The 25,992-nt window shown below is 39.8% G+C and overlaps 1 protein-coding gene across 1 annotated transcript in view; it reads right to left on the reverse strand.

The window, feature by feature from the left end:
* The window catches only part of MYO16 (myosin XVI), a gene marked incomplete at its 5' end in the record, with an annotated part of 305,366 nt that overhangs the window by 269,529 nt on the left and 9,845 nt on the right, over positions 1-25,992 (reverse strand). The window contains 1 exon segment of the mRNA XM_082751937.1: positions 14,365-14,628. Within this exon segment, the coding sequence (XP_082608063.1) occupies positions 14,365-14,628 (264 nt within the window).

Raw genomic sequence — 25,992 nt, forward strand, 5'->3', positions numbered from 1 at the left:
GATTCTGTATGTATATAGTGGAATTACCAGGGTGTGCAAAAGGAAGCAAACTTAAACCAGAACAAACTTTGGACATTAGCAAGCTATACATTAATCCAAAACAGTCACGTGTGGCATGTGAATAACCAGCTATGATGGAAATGCTGGGTTCCAGGAATATCTCACCACTTGACATACTTTCCTTAGGCACCCCTTTTCCCAGGATATAGCCTGGGACAGCATACATCATTGAAATGAGAGTTGCTTCACTTTTGTTGGTCTTTCCATTGATGCCCTCCCGCCTCTGACCCTGTGTAGCAGTGGGGCATGTCCCTCTGCCATGAGCTAGAAGGAGGGCTTAAGCCACCTGAAGGCTAACGGTGGTTTCCAGCTGGTTTAGCTCCCTGAAATGGCTCACATCAAGATGAGCGTAAAGGAAGGAACATAAAAGGACAGGACAGAACCAGAGGACGGAAAGGAGAGCTACCTGTGATAACCTCAATTTTACCTTAATTTTAATCAGTTAGAAACATACTTTGCAAGTGTCACTTAGTATCACCTGTGATGCCAGTACATAGCTAACTCTGTTTTGTGTGAAAGAGATAAAATATGCACTCTGAGGAAAGGGCAAGATGACCCGCGTCTTTTAGCTGTCTCCAAGTTAATCATGAAAAATTATTAACTGAGGAACTGCTAATCAGGAAGACCATTGTGTTGACATTCTCAAGGGAAACATGCTCGTGAATATGACAGTAACCAATGCAGTGTGAATAGTCTCCTGAAGAACAACGATTAGGCATATTCTAATGCGATCCTCATGATAATAGTGAAAAATCATGCATAAGGTTGGAAGATCCTGGCCCAACAAGGGACCCTTCCTCTCTGATGATGAGCAGAGTGACTGTGTCATATCAGCAGTGTGCTAATTAGGTAACCAATCTGAGGCGAGGGGACTGTACAAACATGTGAATGTATTGATAAGGGACTGTATAAAGAGTAGTGTGGAAGGTCCTAAAGGTACCAGTTTTATGGGAAACCACCTGGTACCTAGACTGCACAACTCTGAAATAAACAATATCTCAACCTAGCAGGTGGATCGCACACCGGGTAATGAATCCAAACTCTTTATCGGACTACATATATATCTGTAGGCTACTCTCAAACTTATGTCACAGTGCCTCCAAGATGCTTGCATATTCCATTTCCTTTCTTTGCATCCACACATCAGCTGTGACAACAGGGAGGTCACTCAGTTCAGACAGTTGACACCGAACATAACTGTTGATTTTGGGGGATGGTACACTCTTCTGGATCAGTTTGCTCAATTGGTTTCCTCTGCAGCCACACTAACTGATACAAAGAGCATGCAGCAAGAGCTCTGGTAGGAATGGGATCCAAAAATATGAATGAAAATTTCTGAATCAGAAATATGAACACATAGTATTGGCATAAATAGAGGTATACCAGTATAAGCAAACATTTTATTTATGTAATTTGATTCACTATTGAGAAATGCACTGAACTCAGAGAACAACTCCCTACTGATGTAACTACACCCCTGTAGGAGTGAGCAGCACAATTCAATTCAAACAGTGTGACTGGAATGACACAATTGTTGTTTGTTTGTTTTTTTTTTTTTTTAACACAAATCATGACACAGGAAGCCACTACAGGGTGTAATCAACAAAGTATTTCCCTGAACTTTCAATATACCTGAGGATGTTTACGTAAACAAAAAATACACAACAGATGAATTTTAAAAGGCATCATTTGAAGTGTTCCAAATAAGGAATACATTTGGCAGATATCACATCATTCTTGGCAAAATGCTTTTCTCCATCATCTAAATCCAATCTATATTTTTCTTTTATTTTATTTATAGCTATCTTGTTGTATCTACCAACTCTAACCTAATTCCTTCCCAAATTTGGTATTTGTATCTTGCAGATAGCTTGTAGATTAATATGGCTATAAACTGATTCCCCTGAAGATCATCTGTGTTCTAACTTGATCATTAAGTAGGTGTTGGAAAAAGCCCACTAGATCATGGTGCACTGTCACTAACAATGCTTGCAGTCATCATTTGAGATAGCTCTCACATTTCTACTCACAAATTCCATCCATCAGCCTAGTTCTTCTTTGTTTCTTTTTCCTCTCCAAACTTTCCACTCTCTTTCAAATCATTTTCAGTGATAGCATGCCAACTCATGAAGATGTTTCTATGAGAGTACGCCTGAAGTCAATTCCTGCGCCCCAAAATCAATACCACACTCCTTACTGCTACTTTTCACTTAAAGAATTTATATCCAGTTTGAATAATAACATTGCCTGTTGCACTCTATACCCCACCAGCCCAGGCCCCCAACATCAGCCCTGGGGCCATCAGCCCCTGCCCCAGCAAGGCCCCACCAGGGCCAGGCTCCAGCTCTGCAGAGCCCAGCCCTGCCTGGCCATGAGACCCAAGAGCTGGGTCCAGCCTCAGGCCCAACTCCCAGCCTGTCTCCATCCCCAGGGAGGTGCCCCGTGACCCCAGCTGTGCTGTTCCTGGCTGGGGTGGTGGGACAGGCCTTTGTGCCAGGCCCTGCCCTGCCAGCCCAGGTAGTTCTCCATGTTCCCACTGCCCCAGACCACGTGGAACTGCTGGGCCTCACAGTGCCCTTATAGCATTTACATATATCTCATTAAATTCAAACAAACTGCCACCTCCAGAAAAGATTTCCAATCCCACCCAAACTTGATGACAAACTTCCGTAAGTTTCATGGAAGCAAAATCACATCCCTGCTCCTTTACATTTGCACTTTCAATGTCCACATAATCAAATTTTTTCTGATCTTCTAATTTTTTACTGTTTTCTTCTTTGTCCTCATTACCTATCTACGTCATTTTTAGCACATTACAATTTATGTGCTATGAAATATTGTCTGATTGAGGTACAGTTTCCTGTAGGGCAAATTTCAATCTATATTTTTCTTTCTAAATCTCTCTCTTTCAAATTTCAGTCTATCACTTTCAGTCTATTGATACCAGTATCCTTTTTTAGACATCTCAGAGATAGTCTAGAAATGTGAAGTGCCTTGAATAATACTGTTCTACAGATATAGCCACTCTCCTCATAATATTTACAGAGTTTTTAAATGGAGAGAAGTTGAATGGTGGCATATATATGCCACACTATTTTTATTTTTCAGCAACATCAGCATTCAATCACAGTCCTATACAATTTACCAAAACAACTGAGAGCATCATACAACTTTTTAGTAGTTCTTTTCAGCTTTACCCTCACCTCTCAATTTTGTTTCCATTAGATGTGCAAAGCCTAACGACTCCTTGCACATAGGAACAGCATGAGACATGACCTCCTGTAGGAAATGGAAATGATGTAACATCTGATGTAATAACTTGTATCATTCTGAATAAATGTACTTACGGGATTCTTAGGGAGAAGTTTAAAAGCAAAAATCCAATGTTCATTCCATATAGGAACTGAGTGAAGTTCAGATGGCAATTACTAAAAGGCATACTGTGACAGCTGGTGCCCTCTTATAGGATGTCTCCTTAGTAGACTACAAAACAAAGCAGCAGTTCAAATTTCACACAGATGCTTCCAGCTTTAAAACTGCAAGTCATATTTTCCATACTCTCAATGAGTAAACGTGGAAGTCTAGAAAAAACTACCACTATGTGCCAACAATAGTAGTGATTTCTAAAATCTGGAGCAGAGACCGAGCTCGATGATTCAATGCTGCAGCTGTCATGCTTGCCTTTTGAATCTGAATGTAATCAAAACCCGTAACAGTGCATGGTGTGAGAAATTACCTCCTGAAACCATCTCGTTGTTTCCCACGTAAAGTCACAATATATCACGTACAGTCTACAATGTAGTATAGAATCATTGGTAAGGAACAAGGTAAGGCAGCATGTAGCCTTAGGTTGACTGTGAATTCTAACTTGAACTGTTTACATATGCTTAAAATCATTGCTTAAAGCAGGGCATTTAGAAATATCACCAATTTCACCTTAACTACTCGCTTTTCCACCTCCATTCTTGGATGCAATTCACATAGAAACACAAGCTAAATTACTCATTCCCTTAGATGCATTGATTGTACTCTTGCAAGCTTCAGTTCCTCCACTGTAATAACCTGTTACTGTGATGGCTGCAAATAACAATAATCAAGAAAAATCAGTTATCTTTTCATTATGCCTTATAACCCTTTTATTCTTTTCTCTCATAGTTACAAAGCTTGTTCACTGTCAACTTGAAGTGCAAAAGGTTTTAACAGCTAAAGCCCTGTACACCAAGTTAAGATGATACCTCAGTGTACTGAGAAAAAAGAATTCTCCAATTCATGTGTCAGAGAATAGAAAGATGACTGAAATAATAAGTAGTATATATACTTTGTGTTCAGAATTTTTATTGGGTAAAGAAACCACTACATGCTGTACAGGTAAACCTGGCACTACCTATAATATATTTGTGTTTGACCACAAAAGGTACTGCAATGCAGACAAAAGATCTGAGTAACAGAAAAAGCTCAAAGAGACAGGACTTACAAAAAAAAATAATAAAAAAAAAAAATGCTAACTATTATTATCATCATTACTCTTTTGCATTAAGTGATTCTGGCTGTATTCATTTTGTTATACCTTCAGAGCTTCTCAGGGAAGCAACTCCACTATTTCCCAAAATCTCCAAAGAAATTGCACTTGCGCTGTTTTTCACTACACTTATTTAGCTGGTCGACCTTTCTCATCCTCAGAAAACCTATGAGAAGTAAATTTAGGGTTCTCATTTAAATGCTGAGAAAGCATTTGGACAACACTCTTAGGTGCATGGTTTAATTCTTAGGTTGCCATGTGTGGAATTAAGAGTTCAACTCAATGATCCTCATGGGTCTCTACCAACTCAGGATATTCTACAATTCCAAAACCTCCAAACAAATGTTCTTCTCAATCTGACAGTTCGTATGATAAACTGAAGTCTGTACATTGTAGGCCCCGAAAATAAGGTCTCTTCGCACACTTATGCTTAAGTTTTCCATCAAATCAATACTCCTCCAGTGTAACAATGTCAGTCTATACCCTGATGGAAAAGCCTTCTAAAATTAAATTGAAAAATTGAAAACATTTTAAAGGAAAAGTTGATTTATTTTTCTTTTTAAGAATTGTATTATCACTGTAAAGGTCTGTTCTTTAGGAAAAAAAAAGGAAAGAAAGGAAAAGGTTTTTCACTGCTGATTTCTGTATTTTTCCAGCTTAACTCCTATCATAGGAAAACACCTTAAGGTAAGTGTTATTGAAAGATGAATACAGAAAAGTTTCCCCTTTGGACCAAAATATTATTGGAAATCAATCTGAAGTACAAAAAATACATTGAAGTAGAAATCAACAGCAAATTGTATAGAAAAGCTTTTCTTCTTGCTGTGATTTTATTTCACAAGTATAGACAAGGGTCTTCTGCCTAATCACAGCAATCTTTCTTTTTAATCAGTGTGACTTCTAACAATACATGGAATGGGAATGCTGCCTACTCGTAGCCTTACATCCCATTGCATAATGCTGGAAAATCAACTTTAGATCCCCTTTGAAATAATTAGGAAAAATGCCAGATGCCAAATTGTTGTTTGTTAATGGCTTAACAATCATTTATTGGCATCACAGTGAATTTGTCAGTGATTAACCTTGGTGTTTCTTGCTTCTTTTGGGTGCCAAAGCATGTTCAAGTGGAAAACTTTTTATTACATTAAAAGAAAGATATAATGGAGAAAAACACCAGCATGGGAATATAAATGAGCTTGATAGGTTTAAACTGAAAAAGTACAGATAGATGTCTCTAAAGGTTATCAGTTCAGACCATATTATATTCTTAAAAATCTGGCTGCTTGTGTAGAGGTAATAGTCTTACTAATAGTTTTTCTTAACATTTAATTCATTAACCCTTCTGAATTAGGTCCTCATTATGCAAAGTCATGATTAATTTACATGCTGACTTGTCCCATTGAAGAAAAGCTTTGCACCACAGTCTACCAAAAGAAATATTTGAAAATTTTGGAAAAGTATTTAAAATTAAATAAATAATATTCTTAGTTGAATTTGTGCATTTTTTGACAAATGTTTCATCATAAATACTATGCTTTATAGTTGCAGTTGAGGCAATTAATAAATCCATGATTTCTTTTAATCAAATGTTCTTGTTTGTATTTATAGTGTTCAAGAACAGACCTATCTGCCTGAAAAGTAGTCATTTCAATGCTTACATTCTAGAAATCCATTGTTCAAGGAAAAAAAAAAAAAAAAAAAAAAGAGTTTTAAGAAACTCTGTATAATAATAATAATAATAATAATAATAATAATAATAATAATAATAATAATAATAATAATAATAATAATAATAATAGTTACTCTCTTCAAAGAGGTGGTCCACAAATCCTTCAGGGTGAACTTCGAAACATCCAAAACTGTCATATGGAAATTGCTAAATTCAAATCCGTATCTCGATCTTGACTTATTCAGAGCTTAAAGATGTGGAACAGGACTGCAAATAGCCTAGTAAATACTCGTATTTTCAAAAGAAATAAGGAGATCTCATTCCTTTCAGAACACAGGTAGTAGCAGAGATGATGACAACATCAACAGTTTTGGACAAGGCCTTACTATGCAGTGAACTTTCTACAGTTTATTATACAGTAAGCAAGACCACTCAGGTTCAATTTGTTTCTCAGTCAGGAGGTTTCAAGGTCCTGTCCCCAGGAGAAAGCCCGGTCAGGTTGGACACTGCTTGAGAGACTGGAGGTGTGGGGTATGGGAGAGGAGAGGAGAGGAGAGAAAAGGTGGAAGAGAGAAGGTGGCAGAGAGAAGTGCACAGACCCGAAACAGCACTCAAAGCAACAGTGACCTGCAGGCTAGCATAAAAGTGTGGGTGACAGCTTCAATCTCACTTTCATGGAGACAAGGAGGATACCGCAACTCCATCTGATGATAAGATAGATAAATTACATTTGGCATGAATGCCCCTAACATATCAGCTCAAGAGGACCCAATATGGAGGGATGCTTTGTGTCTAGTTCCCTACTAGCTATGAGGCAGAGGGACAGCTGTTCAGCTCGGAGTAGTTTGGGGCATGTGTGAAAAACAAAAACTGCAACTGAAACAGCCTAGGGAGCTTTCAGGACTGAAAGAAAAGTAGCTGGTAAATGAAGGCACTCCTGAGATTAGGCAGTCCACAGGGAGAATGAAAAGGCTAGATAAATCTACTCCATCAAGTCTATCATTTGTTTTTACGATACATTACATTTTTTTCTATAAGCTTTACTTATTCTAATTAAATATATGCTGCATATCAGGAATCTTACATATCTTTATCAAACAAAACGTAGTTTAACATTCAGTTCTCATCTCAGCTTTACCAAATTACTTAAAATGTAAACACACGGGCCAAAAAAACAAAAAGCACATATGGAATCCTGCAGGAATTCAAATGTATTCAAATTTCATCTCACTGTGATTTTATGATTGCTTTTGAAATGGGCTGCTTTAATTACTTAACATCTGTTACCCAATAACTAAAGGCATTGTTTCCCTGCGTCATAACAAAAAGCTGCCCTGTGTTGCTGAATTCAGCACACATGGAGCTAAACAAGGATAAAAACCATGCTGAACCTACAGGATTGAAAGTTGTTTGAAATGTGCCCTTACCTTCTGGGTGTTTGAAACATCTTTTTCATCGATGGCTAGATTGAGACGTTGATTGATGCTTCATTTTTCTATATACCAAACCAATTAAATCATTGGCAACTTGACCAACAGTCAGTAGTGTTAGTCTCTTCTGAAGTTACAGAACTATGAGTTCCCTATATGGAATGCAGATATTTGTCTGACTTGTCGATGTATTCATTTACAGTAAGCCGTTTTCTTTCTTTACAAGACTTCCAACTGGGCAAAAATTTATGCACTTCATTAATTTCATATGCACTGAATAGTCCCTCAACTTTACTATTCATTGTCTAGTGTTCAAGTCTCTTCAGGATTAGGCAATAAATATTAAATTGCATAAATTATCATAGATATGTATTGTGATGTTTTCTAAAATAGTTCCTAGTAAATCAACATTTGTCAATAGCCACTTCTAGATTGTCATCTAATTCACAAATTCATCCTCTGATTCAAAGGAAACTAACTGTAAAATAAAAAATAACCCTGTATGGGCAGAATCCCTTGTTATTACATATATATATGTACCCCTGTTATTACATATACAGTTTATTATACAGTAAGCAAGATATAAGTCCACCAATATAGTGGACTCCACTTGCTGTTGCAGTAGGGGGAAGAGGGGAAGAAGTTTGGATGAAGTTTAGAATGAGAGTAATTGGTTGGAATGATGGAGCCAGAATTTATTGGTGAAAGGGAGAGGGTTTCCCAAAAGTGAATGTAAAACTCATGAGTGCAGGCAGAGAGCTATGAAAAGCCACTCTGATTACACAGCCTAATCCTGATTCATCAACTGCATTTACAAGTCTGATCTTTATGTTCTTGGTGTAATATATGTAAAACAGCACTATATATGTAGTAAAACACTCCATGCATTTAATATTTCTCATAATATCACTTATACAATTTTACCCTGTCTCTTCAGAAGGCTGTAGCTGAGACAAATAGTATACAAAAGAAATGCTAATGTAAGCACCTTTGGGAGAAGACGGGAATGAAAGAAGTTGATATTAAATATTAATAATAAGAAGAGCACGTTATTTTAATTTGCAATGGCATAGAAGACTAATCTAAACTTTCACACAGAGGTCCTTTTCTCATCAAGAGTCATCTTTTTAACTTATGATGTAGTTAAATTAAGCCAAATTTAAGGAAACTCTGGCTTAATGATACTCAATTTGGTACATTTAACACACCTATTTTTCACTTCTTTCCTAAAGCTAAGAACAACCATAACAATACGTTTTTCAGTCTTTTAGTAAATTTTTTATCACAGAATCACAGAATGGTTTGGATTGGAAGAAGCGTTACTGGACCTCATGCTCACCAATGCATATGAACTCATGAAAGAGGTCAAGATCGGAGGCAGTCTGGGCTGCAGCAACCAGGCTGAGTTCATGATCTCAAGGAATATGGGCCTGGCAAAGAGCAAAGTTGGGGCCTTAAACTTTAGAAGAGTGAATTCACAGTTTAAAGAACTAATGGATGAGATCTGGGACGCTGTCCTTAGGGACAGAGGAGCTGATCAGAGCTGGCAACTCTTAGAGGGCAAGAATTCTCCATCCCCATGTGTAAGAAATCAAGCAGGGAAGGAAAGAAAACTGGCATGGCTGAGCAAGGACCCACTGGTAACAATGAGGCACAAGAAGAAAATGAACAGGCAGTAGAAGCAGGACACGTGGCCTGGGAAGAGTACAAGGATGCTGCCCAGATGCACAGAGATGGGATCAGGAAAGCCAAGGCACAAACAGACCTTGGCAAGGGATGCAAAGAATAACAAGTAGGGATTCTATAGGTACGTTGGCCAGAAAAGAAAGGCCAAGGAGACTGTTCCCCCTCTGATAAATGAGAAGGAAGAATTGGTAACAACAGACATGGAGAAGGCTGAGGTACTCAACAACTTCTTTGCCTCAGACATCACTGTCAGTCAGGCTTCCCATGTCTCTCCAGTCCCTAAACCACTAGGGGAGATTGCAGGAGTACAGTCCCTCCCACTGTAAGCGAAGAGCAGGTTTGAAATCACCTGAAACTGAACAGGTACAAGTCTATGGGGCCCAATGACCTGCATCCCAGGGGCCAGAGGGAATTGGCTGATGTAGTTGCCAAGTGTTTCTCCATCATATTTGAAAAGCCAGGGCAGTCAGATGAAGTCCTCAGCAACTAGAAAAAAAAGGAAACATCACTCCCATTTTTAGAAAGGGTAGAAAGGAAGATCCAGGGAGCTACAGACCAGTCAGCCTCCCTTCTGTGTCTGGGAAGATCATGGAACAGATTCTCATGGAAGCAATGTCAAAGCACATGCAAGACAAGGAGGTGATCTGTGACAGCCAGCACGGCTTCACCAAGGGCAAATCATGCCTGACCAATCTGATTCCCTTCTATGATGGGGTGACTGCATCAGTCCACAAGGCAAGGCATACCAAAGTCATCTACCTGGACTTCTGTAAGGCCTTCAACAAGGTCCCACATGAAATCCTGATCTCCAAATTGGAGAGATATGGATTTGATATGTGGACTATTCAGCGGATAAGGAATTGGCTGAAAGGCTACATCCAGAGAGTTGCGGTCAAAATCTTCGTCCAGGTAGACGCCAGTGACAAGTGGTATCCCTCAGGAGTCTGTCTTGGGACTGGTACTGTTTAATATCTTTATGAATGACATAGACAGCAGGATCGAGTGCACTCTCAGCAAGTTTAGAGATGACACCAAGCTGAGTGGTGCAGTTGAAACAACAGAAGGAAGGGATGTCATCCAAAGGGACCTGAATAACCTTGAGAAGTGGGCATACTTGAACCTCATAAAGTTCAACAAGTCCAAGTGCAAGGTGCTGCACCTGGGTTGGGGCAATCCCAGACATAAATACAGACTGGGAGAAGAATTCATTGAAAACAGACCTGCAGAACAGGACTTGGGTGCTCTGATATATGAAAAGCTCAAGAGTGAGCAGTGCATGCTTGCAGCCCAGAAGGACAACTGCATCACATGCTGCATTAACAGAGGCGTGGCCAGCAGGTCAAGGGAGGTGATTACCCCCCTCTACTCTGCCTTCATGAGGCCTTACTGTGTCCAGGTTTGGAGCCCCCAGCACAAGAAAGACGTGAACCTGTTAAAGCAGGTCCAGAGGAAGGTCACAAGGATGATCAGAGGGCTGGAGCAACTCTGCTATGAAGAAAGGCTGAGAGAGCTGGGGATGTTCAGCCTGGAGAAGAGAAAGCTCTGGGGAACCTGTGGAAATTTGCAATCAATTTCTAAATAGGTCTAAAAAATGAAGATAACAGTCCCAGCTGCAATATTTTGTGGGTGACTCTATTCTTTTAAATAAATCTTTATGTATCTTTTACCCTTTTCCAAGAGTAAAACCAGAAGAAAATTTATCTCACAATTTGCACTTTGAGATTTTCAATGTTATTTTACAAAACCCCACAACACACAACAATGAAACTTGAGAACATATAAACACTTTGAAACAAAAGATCATAAAAATAGTACAAAAACATTAACGTCCTCATCTCCAAAGGTATTCCAAATGTCTATACATCCATCAATTTTATTTAAAGTACCCAGGTTGCACAGTCCTCTTAGATTCTACAGCTTGCCCATCCATTCTACACAGGTTAGGCTCATATACAGCCAGGTGAATTATATTACACCTTGAGTGGAATTCATCTCTTCAAAACCATTGCACTTCAAGCTTACAAAATTAATTATCAACAAGGAAATGCATAACCTGACTGAATTTAGTTGACTAAAACTACTTGAGTATGGAACACGTAACATACCTTTGTACTTTATAACGAGATATCTCATTATAAACAAAATGACTAGTTTGAAAACTTTCTCTAAAAATTAAATACATTCAAACGACATTAAAATATCCTGCTGGCAATTATTAATGTTTAGAAAACAAACCAAATTAATGATGACATACTGAATTCTCATCTTAATTACTTTTGATATTTATTCTTATATAGACAATATTCAGATTAGTCTGAATCCCAGTTTTTCACAGGATAGCAGCTTATCTTCATCTAGTAGAAGGTGGTTTATACTAAATCATGAAATTATTATTACCAATTCATATTAGGATACTTCTCTGCTACTTAATTACATTGAGCTATACTGTAAAAAATGCTTGTTCAATGCCCAGCTTTTGCAAAGAGAAGCATTTGGCTCCCTATATTCAAAGTGAGAGTGTTTGGGAATGCTGTTGACTGTTAAGCAGACAGTGTTGTAAGAGCCTGATCCCTCAAACCAGACATGGATTTACAGAAGAAAGGAAAGCTGATGGCTGTTAGCACCTGTCTGCTATCTTTACTTCCTTAATGCAGTATGATGACCTCTTTCACACTCCCTCAGGCCATTGCACTACTAGCAGGGAGCTGAAGAGATGGTGTGACATTTGAAAAGCCAGGAAACGTGTGCTCATTCTTATCAGCAGTCTTATACTGCAGTCATTTGTGCCTTACAATCCAGTGAATGTGCCTTACAACCCAGTTCAGATCCCCTTTTTCATACCAGAGCTGCGTGTACCCCAGCTGCACAGATACAGCTGATGTGAAACTGCAGCCCAGTGCAAGACATTCAAAGCAATTATCAGGATCCATCACAATTAGCTTACTGGCAAGGTACACAGATTAGTAAAGTGATGTGCAAGATGAATGATGAATGTTGAGTGAATGGTTGAAATATAAATAAATACACCAAGAGAAACAATTAGAGCCCAAATTTCAACTTCCCCAGCTATACATGTTTCAGTGGGATTACTTTAATTTAAGTCTAGCCCGACTTTATGGATTGAAAATCCATTACTGTTTGTAGGCATTAGATACACTCTCAGAGTATGTCTTCCAGTTCAGTTTTGTCTGAAAAGAATCTAGTTTCCATGCTCCATAAAGCGGGAAAAAATACAGTACATGGATATGATATTTAGTACAAAAGCATATGTCTAATTTGAACTGAAATCCTGATGTAGATGCATTCACCAAAGAGTCATGGCTGAATGTTCCACTCAGCAACTGCAGCAGGAGAGCAGCTTTTATGTCTCTCTATATATATTAATTATTATTTTTACTCACATTATAATATTTCTTACTATAGCATTATTCACTTATAGGTGGACAGGCAGTGGGAATATTTGCCTAAAATCACAACAGACAGGCATCTGCAGGTTCCCTAGGTACTTAAAGACAACAATAGCACTTTTCTAAAGTCCTGTGGAAGGACAACAGGCATCCAAATCAGGATAGTGTTGTTATTCCTACTGGGGTTATCTTTGGCCTATTTGAGCTGCTTGCTTCTGGGAAGGCATTATCTGTTTCAAGTGCACGGTACCATCCCTGTTTTTCCCCCACCTTACTTTCTTCTGCCTGAGGTATCTCCTCTTTCTGCTCATGCTATTCAGTTTCTGAATTTGCTGTTCTGATTCAGGTGCAGCTCAAGGCCAAGTATGCACAACACAAAAGACTGTTGATCCCCCTTCACTACTCCAATGAGCAATCTACATTTCTTCAGCACAGCAAAAATAGCCTGAAGTATCCGACTTTTACAGAATGCTAAAAGTCACGTCTAGTATGCTGCTTGTTTTTTCAGAGAAAGTTAGAAGCTGTGGGAACATGGAGAGAGAAGTTTTTCACTTATAAAGCCTGTATTTTTACACATTGTAAGAGTGGAATGAAAAGTTTTGAATTTTATTTGTAACGTTTATAAATGATTCCCTGGGCATTCACTTTAAGAGAAGTGCTCTTTGATCCATTTGCAGTATAGATCTAAATGTGCAGGACTATATCTCAATGATGAGCAATGGCTGTTAGAACAAATACCTACTAAAACTAAGGTTCAAGAGTGAGTAAAAACCCTGTATCTAATCAAATTGGCAAAAACTAGGAGAAGGCTGGCAATTCAGCTGTGTAATGGGACTCTTGTTCAGAGCCTCCTGTATTAGGGTAGTTTTGTGTTAATGTGATTAGAAAAAGCAACCATAAAATCTGATTGTAAATAGTTGCTAAAAGCATTGCATCAGCTCTTTTCTTATATCCCTCCCATACAATAGTGTGGGGATTCCTGGGAACTTCTAAAACATGAGATATCCTTAATGCAAGGTTTGATTTCCCTTTGAGGAGTAAATTATAAAATTCCAGGGATGAGATGATTACAAGTGTACCAGGGATTCAGACAGTACCAGGAAACTAGAAACTGCGGCTAAGTGTTTCAAAAGGCCATGAACGTCATACCAGACCCAGAGAGCTGACCTGTTGTCAGTGAACAGCTTTAGCCAGGCCAGTGCTATTAATATCACATTTCATTTTGCAGATTTTTATTATAAATGGAAAGTTTTCAAAATAACTTGAGTGAAATTCTGTGGCCCACAGATACGTAACAGACCACACATAATGATGATAATAGTCCTAACCAGTTTTGAAATGCATTAGTTTATACACATATTAACCTCAGAGTCAATGTTAGGCCTGCTAAGGTTTATTTTTTATGCCTTAATGAATTCATTACAGTGACAAGCTATAATATATTGTATGTAATACATATCTGTATATTCTATCATTTTATGATAATCATAAAGTGAAACTGTATTTTTCTGAAGATGGGTAAGTAGAAGATGCAAGCTCCTTCTCTGAAACTTTTAGCTATACAAAAAGTAAACTATGGCATATATTCAATACCTTCTTTATCGTCGTGATGTATGATTGCATCCTGTATCATATCGGCAAGATTGAAACGAACTCGATGATTCTTTCCATGTTTCAGTTTTTTGACGTAACCCTCCCGTTTCTGGAAAGCTTTTTCTCGTTCATAATAAGCCTTTATTTGATCACAGCGCATCCGCTTCACCAGCCGCTGCCGCTGGCCGAGAGGGAGGGACTCCAGCAAGCACTGGTCAATTTCCATCTCATGAGACCGAAAAACATTACATAGCTGGAAACAGCCTGGAAAATATGGAAGAGAAACATATTTAGATAAGGCATCAGTGTGAGTTAACTTCTGATTCCAGTGCTCTACGTTATATACACACTTCAAGTAGTAGATAGGTGCCCAAATTTCTCATTTCTTAGAACTATCAACATCCTAGATGAGTGAACTTCTCTCTCCTTAGTTTGATGTAAGAGCTTTTGAAGAGATTGTAGGCTCAAGAAACTGGGCAGTTAAGAAACACCAGAATTAAGCATTATCATGAAACTCTAGGCCTGCTTTTGTTTGCCCATTTTGCTAAATGTTTAATTATATCACCAAAGGGCTCCTACCTCACACAGGGCACTACCTGGGTAGTATTGACTAAATGACCACTCTGTTTTCTCCTTGCTGCTTGACATGTCTCATCTACTGAATACCATTCTAACCCTGTTCTGAAGACAATAATTTCCTGACAGGCTTTTGTAAAGCTCACATCATCCTAGCATTCAAATGCTTCACAAATATGTATTTATTTTCTTTTAAAAAAATCAAGGATAAAGGAGCATTATTACCTACCTTCTGTACTGAAAAACTGAAAACACAATCATTTTTAAATCACTGATTTTCAGTGTCCAATTCAAGACATCTATGTTCTTTTCTCAATTTTTTTATTTTGTTTTGCTTTACAGACATAGTGTTCTATACACTATTAGGTAACACAATAATAAAATATTACCAAAGTGATAGTCCTACACCTGCATGCCAAGCAGCCCTACCAACAAGAAACCAGAATCTCACATTGGATTTTCCAAAACCGAGGAGCATACATTTATACAAAACGTGCCCAGAATGTCTTGTTGAGAAACTAATACACAAGCAGACACAGAAAACAGTTCTACAGGTCAAGTTCTGTCAACTTATTTTAACACAAGCTACCCTTTCTCTATATATTTCTACTCCTTCCTTGGCATGCCCTTCTAGTTACAAGAAAATTGTCAAACTAAAACATTGGAAACAAGTATTGGCTTGCATTAAGCCAAAACATACACACTTTTTTTGCATGTCAGAAGCCAACAACTCCTTCTGTATAAAACAAAATTTTCTGGTTGACCTTTAATGATATGTTCCACTGCTGAGCATGTCAGAAAGGGCAAGAAAAGGAAAGGGTAACTCCATAAAGTGGCGGAAGATGGAACCTCATTCCCAGCTTCACTCCAAGGGATCAGAGCATTCAATCAAGTGGAAGATCTGCATTCAGATAATCCTCAGCCTGAGGCAGTTTGTGACTGCATCTTCTTTCTGTCACAGTATCAGGACAATGGAATAAGCAAACTCCGTATCTTCCCTGTTAGAATTGTTACGCTTTGTATAAAATATTTCAGTACCCATGCCATACGCCCCCACAGTATTTTTGACCTGTAAAACTCTTAAGCTTATACTTTAATACACCTGAGTCTGCGTATAGCGCCTGCCAGCCAGGCTCACAGCCTCAAAGGGAAAACCAGCTTGCTGTCTTAAACCATGTTGACAATGCAAACTGAAAGAGATTTTCTTCTAAATGCCATTCAATTCGTCATTGCTACTTCATGACTGCAACAGAAGACCAATTGCAGGAATTTTCCCCTTCTACTCCTATAGCAGCAGTTATTAGCAGCTAATTAAAAGCACAGACAGCATTAGCTAAGATGCGGCAGACCACAGTTCTCATGCCCAACCTTTGCACCTTGGCTTGGTGACCATGCACGTGGCCTCAGGCCTTTGTTGGAAGAATACAGCATAGCAAAGATGAGCACATACAGCCAGACTTCAGTTTCAGGAAGGATGTGGCTGTCTTAGTGTCCTCTGTATCTCCACTGAGATGACCCTCAGCCTGTATGAGTGGCAGTCTATTTGCTCCATGAAGAGTTAGGTTGAGCTGCTTGACTGCCAGCACTGGCCTCGCATAGTTGTTTCCAGTGTGTGGCCAGAGTCAAACAGTTCAAGCAGATTAAGAAGAGATTTATTCATCAATTTGGGTGCTGGTCTGAGCTGAGAAGTGATGAGTTGCAGTTGGGATTCTTTCTCTCAGCACATCTCTCAGCCTAGAAGAGAGGGATCTGGGGGTCATGGTAGACAGCAAGTTGAATATGAGCCAGCAGTGTGCCCTGGCAGCCAGGAGGGCCAACCGTGTCCTGGGGTGCATCAAGCACGGCATCGCTAGTAGGTCAAGGGAGGTGATTGTCCCGCTCTACTCTGCGCTGGTGCGGCCTCACCTCGAGTACTGTGTGCAGTTCTGGGCACCACAGTATAAAAAGGACATGAAACTGTTGGAAAGTGTCCAGAGGAGGGCTACGAAGATGGTGAAAGGCCTGGAGGGGAAGACGTACGAAGAACGGCTGAGGTCACTGGGCCTGTTCAGCCTGGAGAAGAGGAGGCTGAGGGGAGACCTCATCACAGTCTACAACTTCCTCGTAAGGGGGTGTCGAGAGGCAGGAGACCTTTTCTCCATTAACGCCAGTGACAGGACCCGCGGGAACGGGGTTAAGCTGAGGCAGGGGAAATTTAGGCTTGACGTCAGGAGGGGGTTCTTCACAGAGAGGGTGGTTGCACACTGGAACAGGCTCCCCAGGGAAGTGGTCACTGCACCGAGCCTGTCTGAATTTAAGAAGAGATTGGACTGTGCACTTAGGCACATGGTCTGAACTTTTGGGTAGACCTGTGCGGTGTCAAGAGTTGGACTTGATGATCCTTAAGGGTCCCTTCCAACTCAGGATATTCTATGATTCTATGATCTGGAACCTGATGAATACCAGATCAGATCAATAAGCGACTGTGGATATAATAGCTGCAGGTCAGCAGTCTTGGTAGGTAAAGCCTGGATTGAACAACATAGTATAGATGCAGACAAGGCAAACATTCTGAGTTCATCATTCAAATGTCTACCCAGTCACGAAATGTCCAATTCCAGTTTTAGAACCAGGCATATCCCTACACCGACTGTGGTGTCCTAAAGGTAACGGGGAACTGCTGACAGCACAACAGACAGGAATTCCTGGATATTGCCCTCAAAGAGCTTAATTCAAACCCAGGAAGGCTGTAAACATGCTTCTGGTGGAAATTTTGGGGATAACATAGTGCCACTTTGAGCAGGGGGTTAATAGGAAACATCGGATCATGTGACCACATCTTTGCTGGCCTAATCTTGAAAACCTCCCTCAATGGATTCTGCAGGTTCCCTGGATAACCTGTTCCAGTGTTGCACTGCCTTCTATCAAAAATGCCTTTTTTACTGTGGTCATTGCACCTAACTAATAATGTCACTACCAAGCAGAGTTCAGCCTTGCCATTTCTGTTACTATCTTGGTAGTTCACTGCTGCCCTCACTCCAGCTCCTCAACGTCCACCTTATACTAGGGAGGCCAAGACTGCAGACCCTTGCAAGTGTAGCATTGCTAACCCCATGTAGAAGGACACAAGGACTTCCCTCAGCCTGCTAGCCTGCTATCTTCCTAATGTACCCCAGTATTGTGGTTTGCCGTCTTTGCAACCAGAGTACAGGGTTGGCTGCCATTCAACTTTGTGTCCACTGTAACCTCCGCATCCTCTTCAGCAGGGCTGCAAATCAAACCAGTCACTTCCCAGCCAGTACTGATTCAAAGGGTTGTTCTGTCTCGGGCAAGAAAATATGTACTTGAACTGCCCGGTTTGACAGCCCAATCCTCAGGATTAAGCTCTACCACTCAAAGTATGCCAACCAACCACTCTGCCCTAATTTAGCATTGCCAATAGCAGCAACAGCTTCAGCTGTAAAGAAAACCAGGAAAAAGCTGCTAAAATTCACAAGTTTATTAGGCAGATATAAACTGTCATTGTTTATAGACTGACAACTTGGCTCAAAGAGAAGCTATTGGAGCCTCCTAAAGGCAATATGTGTGGCAAGTCTGTCCATCTTCTTTTCTTCCATGTATGAGAAAAAACATACAAACTAGCGGAGTGGACTCATACAAGAACCTCATAACAAACTCATTCAAGTAGAAGATTTTTGGAAAAGAAGATCTCAACCAGATCTCTTTCTGAATGCCCGTCAGGAGGCAGTATGACAACGTGAGAAAAAGCTTGCACATATGTAGAAAGCCTGCCTTCTGAATCAATTTGCATACAAGTTTATAACTCATTATATAAAATACCACATTTGAAGATTAGCTCACGTGTTTCTTCTTGCCTCAGTGTATGACAAATTACAGTTGTGTACAGTGAGTTGATGATTTGATAAGGTCACTGTGACTGTCATGGCAGATTGCACTGGATAACTCATTAGCAGTGTCTTCATCAAAACACTGAAAAAGCTTCCTAGGGTATGATTTATTTAATGAGATGCCCAGGACCAAAACGACTAAAATAAACATGGAGTATATCTGGTTTTGAAGTACGCATCTTTCATACAATCATACAACATAAAAGCCTCTATGGAAAACTGAAGTATCAAAACCAGAGATCCTTTATGGTATCACAATGGTTGTTAGCTAGCATAGGACAAAGGAAGTCTGTAAATATAGAAGAAAAAAAAATGTTTAAAGGATGCTTGCTAGTGTAGAGCTGCTTCATTGACTCCACCTTGAACCGTTAGAAAGAAAAGAATCGTTGCTACAAAAGAAAAAAATAAAAAGTTGATAAAATTGTAGCAATTTACTCACAATTGGCCAGAGTGCCAATTACATTACACCACAAATTACAAGCTTGATCCTGCATGTTCGAACAAGGTATTTCTGAGTAAAGAGGAACTGCTTGCTTTGAATTGTTACTGGTTCTCATTGCGAAGGTTAGAGAAGGAATATTTTGTGGCATTATAAGCACCAGTCCACAAGCATCATGAAGAGCCTGGGGAGGATGATGGGATATAAATGGAGAAGAATGCAATTGCTACAGGCGTTTTCTTCCATCCCCTAGAGGTGACTTGTGCCCAAGTAACTGTATGTCATATAGGAACAGCTGCAAAACCTTTTTCCAGTAACCATAATGACACAGCTTTCCTCTATATTTCCTGTTCTTATGGCTTTATCTCACTTCACTTTAGTCACTAGCTCTGGCATCTAAATTAGGAGTCCAGTCACTCTAAAAAATGCACCTTAGATGCTAATTCACATTGCCATTGGGTGAATATGTTCCTATCTGGATTGCATGTCAAGAGGCATTTCCAGAATGCGAAGCTGAGTGCAGAACTGCCTATACACATTCACACTCTTCTCATGCATGTTGCATTTTCATTTTTCATGTGATATAAATATTTGCTATTGTGATTCAAAGAAAGAAGTACTAATGGACTCCAGGAATAATGTGCTTTATAAAGTATGGCAAGTTAAAAACCTTCTCTCTTCATTAAAAGCACACTCATAACCAAAATGCTGACATTCCTTACTGCAGCAAGTATCTCAGATAAGGTGATACAGAATTATGGTGCACTATACTTTCAACTATGAATAAAAATGCTAATAAATACTAACATACATATTTATCCTTATTTATACAAACATTTGTCTTGATTTTGATGATATTTTAAAGGTTGAATAATTAATCTTCTGGGTGTTTGAAGGACTATGGTCTTTATAGCAGAGAAATACTGTGCAGATGGGTTAAAATTACTTGGAAAAATGGCAAGCAGATTCCAAGAATGCATCTACTTGAGACTGCTACCCAAACAATATTCTTTGAGCACGCTGCTCTCACTGAAGGAAAAAGGATAAAAAAGAACATACACTGTGTTCTGCCTGGGTTCTCTGACACTTCAGCTCAAGAGTTTTGATCTGTTCCTGTCATAACTACAATTAAACACCTAAATTCTCATTTAGATGCCCAAAGTTATCCTGATTTTCAAAAGGACGAAATACTTGAGAATTTCATCCACTTCAGTATACAGTTCAAACAGATAAGCATTTGTTAAACAAAAATAGCCAAATCTTGATAAATACTTAATTATTGTATGACACTTTTAAAGCTGGTTAGCTAAACATATTCCCAGTACTAAAAAAGAAATGTGAAAAAAGAACACAGTGAGAAGCAAGTACTTTGATACTTAAAGAATCGGATACATGTATGATGTAAATCAGTGCAGCTGCTTCAAAAGGCTGCATTACTTTACATCCCACAGTTGATAATAGAAATATGACCAGAAACTACTGGACTGACCCTTTCAGTAATGAATTTTGTTGTTACACTTGATGAATCATAGAATCATTTAGGTTGGAAAAGATCCTTAAGATCATGAAGTCCAAACATCACCTGACACTACCAGGTTCACCACTAAACCATGTCCCTAAGTGCTACATCCACACATCTCTGAAATATACCTGAGGATCATGCATAATTGAAATATTAATTTATGGTTATTTATGCAGCTGAGCTGAATTCCACGTGAAATCAGTGATAAAAATGCAGAAGTCTAACTGATACAGTGCGTCTGGACCACAGATCAATGCATTCGACTACAGGTGCACTCTTCAGAAATCAAACATTATTATGCATCATCTATGGACCTGTCAGTTTCAAAAAGAAATTTTTCTTATCCACAGAAGGGGCTACATTAGTTTAAATCCATCTCAAATTGCAATGTTAAGGTCGGTATCAAAATACTTGGGTTTGAAAATCCTTTGTTCAGTGCAGGGAAAATTACTTACCATGTGAACAGCCTCTCTGTTACGTTTATTAAGCTCTAACTGAAACACAATGCTCTTAACCACTCAGCCCCATCTTTAGAGTTAAAGTATTTTCTTCAGGTCAGCAGTGCTGTTGTTTAATGCATCTGCAGGCTTATTTTATTCCTTTCTTTTTTTTTTTTTTTTTGTACCCCTTCCCAACCACAAGCAGATAATTTTAAGAGACCAGTATAAATGTAAACTATTTCTCTTGTAAGGCATCTAAAGAATTCAATTAATGCCAAATCTTCTGAGAATAAATTGCATAGCAGCAAAGGTGCTGATCTGGATCTCCTGTTCTTGGCTCTGTGGAGCTTCTTTTGGATGTACTTGCAAAGTTAGGCTTCTTAAATGATATAAAGCTTTCCCATTTTCTGCTGAACACCCTACTCTCTCTCTGCTGAAGAGCAATACTGATCATATTCAAGCAACCACTCTCTTGTAAAACCCTAGTCCTGTATGCTGCTCTTCAAGAGCCTTTCGATGTGACTAGACTGGTAAGCAGGAACTGCAATCAATCCAGCTGATCCAAGGAAAACTTACTTATCAGACACTATTAATCAAGTCTATAGGGTTTCTAATAGATTCTATTATCTATCTATCAGCAATTCAGTGAAGTTACAGCAGCATTCTCTACAAATTTATGATATTTAAATTGGAGAATCAACCAGTTTGGGATTTTGCCTTTGCAGTGATAGAAGAGCACCTGAATAATAAGGAATTAAATAAAGCAGAGAGCTCTGCAGTGTCATTTGTGATTTACATCATGTAGCAGTCTATAACATACGGATATTGTATGTGCTAGGTAAAAGTCATTAACAGCATGTCAGCCTATTCAGTAAACATAATCAAATTGCCTGCCCATGCATCAGTCTTCAGTGTAATAAAACACAGGTTTCCAATACACACGCAAAGGGTTCTTCCTGATCAAAAAAAAAAAAAAATCACTATTATTTTGTTTTGCCTGTCTTCAATTCACAGGTTTGAACGTCTCAGAGGAAGCATGTATATCTGAGAGCAGCAGTCCTCATTTGTGGATCACAGCCAGAAACTGAAGGAATGTAAATAAAATGAATAGGCACGATCTGGTTGTACTCAAACTATTAGTTTTCATAAAGCTGCTGTCTTCCACATCCCCTCTACTGCTACCATCCTTGTATGTTTCCTTGGAGAACGAGATGAAGGAGGACTCTGGATTCCCACAAACAACATGCCTCAGATACTTCAGGACACTGGTAGGGAGGGTCCCTTGGGTGTCAGTCCTGAAGGGCAGAGGATCCAGGAAGACTAGACACTCCTCAAGAAGGAAGTCCTAAACGCGCAGGAGCAGGCTGTCCCTGCGTGCCATAAGATGAGCCGGCGGGGAAGAAGACTGGCATGGGTGAGTGAGGAACCTTTGCTGAGTGTTGAGGAGAAAAAGAAAGTTTATGTTTGATGGAAGAAGGGGCATGCAACTCGGCAAAGTACAAGGAAGTTGCCAGCATATGCAGAGAAAAAAATCAGGAAGGCCAAAGCTCAGCACAGGCTCAAGCTGGCCAATATGGGTAAGGATAAAAAAAATATTTTTATAAATATATTAATGGCAAGAGGAGGGCCATAGAGAATATCCATTCTTTACTTGACACAGGGGGAAACATGACTACTGAGGATAAGGAAAAGGCTGAGGTTCTTCTGAGGTTGGGATCCACCCAAGTGTGCTGACAGAGTTGGTGGATGTCATTGCTGGGCTGCTTTCCATCATCTATCAGCAGTCATGATCATCTGGGGGGGGGGTCACAGAATACTGGAGACTTGCTACTGTGATGCCCATCTATAAGAAGAGTCACAAAAAGGACCCGGAGAACTACAGGCCTATCAGCCCAACCTTGGTGCCAAGAAAGGCGATGGAACAGGTCATCTTGAATGCAATCACACAATGTATGCGAGACAACTGGAAGATCAGGCTGGTTAACTGCTTAACTGTGTTAAGTTCTGGGCCCCTCACTACAAGAAGGGCATTGTGGCCCTGGAACACGTCCAGAGGAGGGCTATGAAGCTGGTGAAGGGCCTGGAACAAAAGTGCTATGAGGAGCAGCTGAGAGAACTGGGGGTGTTTGGTCTGGAGAAGAGAAGGCTCACGGGAGACCTTATTGCTCTCTGCAACTACCTGAAAGGAAGGTGTGGGGAGCTGGGGGTCGGCCTCTTCTCACAGGAAACTAGAGATAGAAATAGAGGGAATGGCCTCAGGTTGCAGCAGGGGAGTTTTAGATTGGAAATTAGGAGACATTTCTTCTCAGAAAGAGCAGTCAGGCATTGGAACAGGTTGCTCAGGGAAGTGGTAAAGTCACCATCCCTGGTGGTGATCAAGGAGGGGTTGGACATGGTGCTTAGGGACATGGTTTAATGGGTGACATTGGTGGCAGGAGCATGGTTGGACCAGATGAGCTTAAAGGTCTTGTCCAGTTTTAATGATTATATGATTCCCCTGCAAGCAGCAGAACAGGTCCTTTGAAGTTTTTCTACAAATGCTGCCTAACTACCTTATCTTTATTTCTGCTTAGAGCAAGGTAGGTGGTATAAAGAGCAATTCCGCATGGCAGTATATTTCACCAGAGGAAGAACAAACTTCCTTGCAGTAGGATTTAATTTCCTAACAACATACTCAAGACTATTTTGTATCTTCTGTGACAAGAGATTTAATGGTTATTAAGCAACCCAGATATTCATACTGTAGAAAAGCAGCATCATCAATTCTAACTATAATAGAATAGTATCAAACACTGCTCACTAATTTGGATAAATTGCGTCAAAAACTAAAGGATACACAGAGGTAGCATAGTCACATGGACTTCATTTCTTTTGGAAAAATCAAAGAAAAATATGCCTATATGATTCCTGAAGATACTAAGTATTATTCCTAAAGCAGTTAACTTTAAAATTTTAATAGAAACAGTATAAGTCCCCATGTTAGTATAAGAAGAGAGAGCTCAAAGTAATCAGAAAGTAACAGTCATCCAATTCAATGAATGCATTGAGTGTTTTATTTGTTTGATATCTCTCTATATACAAGTTAAAAGAAGGACTAAATTGGCTGTCTGAGCTAATCATTATAATCTTTTGTTCACTTTTGGATCTATGAAATTATGTCACTGATTATTTGGAATTTCCAGAAGCAAGCAATGTATATTTTTTAGCTGAATACAAAGCACTTAACACTTGCAAAGTCTTTGAGAAAATAGAACCATAGACTGATAGAATCTCCTGAGTTGGAAGGGACCCACAAGGATCAGTGAGTCCCACTGTTGGCTCCACACAGGTCCACCCAAAAATCAGCCTATGTGTCTGAGAGCGGTGTCCAAATGCTCCTTGAACTCTGTCAGGTTCGGTGTTGTGACCACTGCCCTGAGGAGACTGTCCGAGTGCCCAACCACCCTCTGGGTGCAGAACCTCTCCCTAACCCCCAGGCTGACCCTCCCCTGTCCCAGCTCCATGCCGTTACCTCGGGTCCTGTCGCTGTCCCCAGAGAGCAGAGCTCAGCGCCTGCCCCTCCGCTCCCCTTGTGAGGGAGCTGCAGGCCGCCATGAGGCCTCCCCTCAGCCTCCTCTGCTCTGGGCTGAACAAGCCAAGGGACTTTAGCTGCTCCACATACATCTTCCCATCTAGACCCTTCACCATCTTCATAGCCCTCCTTTGGACACTCTCTGACAGCTTTATTTCTTTTTTATACTATGGTGCCCCAAAACTGCACATAGTACTCAAGGTGCAGCCACACCAGCACAGAGTAGAGCAGGACAATCACTTCCCTCGACTGGCTAGCAATGCTGTGCTTGATGCACCCCAGGGTACAGTTGGCCCTTTGGGCTGCCAGGGCACATTGCTCACTCATATCCAATGTGACATTGACTAAAACCCACTGATTACTTTCTGCAGGACTGCTCTCCGGCTTCTCATCCCCGTCTGTACATATATCCAAGGTTGCCTCTTCCCAGGTGTAGAAATTGGCACTTGGTCTTGTTAAAACTTCATACCATTGATAATTGCCCAAGCCCTCTAATTTGTCAAGGTCTCTCTGCAAGACTTCTCTACCCTTGATGGAGTCAAGGCCCCCTCCCAATTTCATAGTTTCATATGCAAATTTACTCAGTATATGTCCAAGTTCTACATCCAAGTCATTTATGAAAATAGAACTGGCCCTAAAATGGAGCCATAGGTAACCACACTAGTGACTGGCCACCATTCTGATGTAACCTCATTTACTATAACCCATAAATAACAACAGTGTATTTAGTTATATTTTAATAATCTAAATCTCTATAAATCACACCACCAACAAGAATAACTCTAGAAGCTCCAGATCAGAAGGTATAAGGAGAGCAAAAAAAAAAAAAAAAAAAAGATCTGGGCTTACCAAATGACAATTAAAAAAAAAAAAGATAGGAAGTCCTCTAGGATAAATAAGTGTATATATATCTCCTTTTAGTCTTTGCAGAGACCTGGCTGTCTTTATTTGGATACAACATAAAACTTTTGAAGTTGTAACTAAGCTGTGAAGATGAGTTATTCCTTTACAGTGCAGTAAATGGAAAGATAATAATACATTCATTTCTAGTCTACTCCTTCAGATATGGGACACAGAGGAGGGGAAGATGTGCATCTGGGAACTGATGCACTGGAATATTCTTGCTGCCATCACGGTAAATATAAAGGGCTTTTTTATGCAGACCAAGGACACTCAGATCAACAGTAAGTGAT

Source organism: Aythya marila, assembly GCF_965140915.1.
Source record: "Aythya marila genome assembly, chromosome: 1".
NCBI classification, from domain to species: domain Eukaryota; kingdom Metazoa; phylum Chordata; class Aves; order Anseriformes; family Anatidae; genus Aythya; species Aythya marila.